The 217-nt window shown below is 62.2% G+C and overlaps 1 protein-coding gene across 1 annotated transcript in view; it reads right to left on the bottom strand.

Moving 5' to 3' along the window:
• The window catches only part of LOC109830896 (cytochrome P450 94C1-like), a 26,762-nt gene that overhangs the window by 22,406 nt on the left and 4,139 nt on the right, over positions 1–217 (bottom strand). Inside the window, exon 5 of the mRNA XM_020398253.1 lies at positions 1–217. Coding sequence (XP_020253842.1) covers positions 1–217 — 217 coding nt within the window.

Here is a 217-nt window from a genome sequence, read left to right as displayed (position 1 = left end):
CATCTCCTTCCCCAAACAAACGCGGGCCCCGCCCTGAAACACAGGGTACTTGAACGGGCCCACCGGCACGAAGGACCCGCTCTCGCTCAGCCACCGCTCGGGCCTGAACTCGGCCCAGTCCTCTCCCCATATACTCTCCATCCTCCCCATTGCGTAGGGATGGTAGGTCACCCTGCCGCCTTTACTCACAAACGTGCCGTCAGGGAGAACATCGTCC

This window comes from Asparagus officinalis, chromosome 2 (assembly GCF_001876935.1).
Source record: "Asparagus officinalis chromosome 2, Aspof.V1, whole genome shotgun sequence".
Taxonomy (NCBI): domain Eukaryota; kingdom Viridiplantae; phylum Streptophyta; class Magnoliopsida; order Asparagales; family Asparagaceae; genus Asparagus; species Asparagus officinalis.
This window is presented reverse-complemented; position numbering and strand designations above follow the sequence as displayed.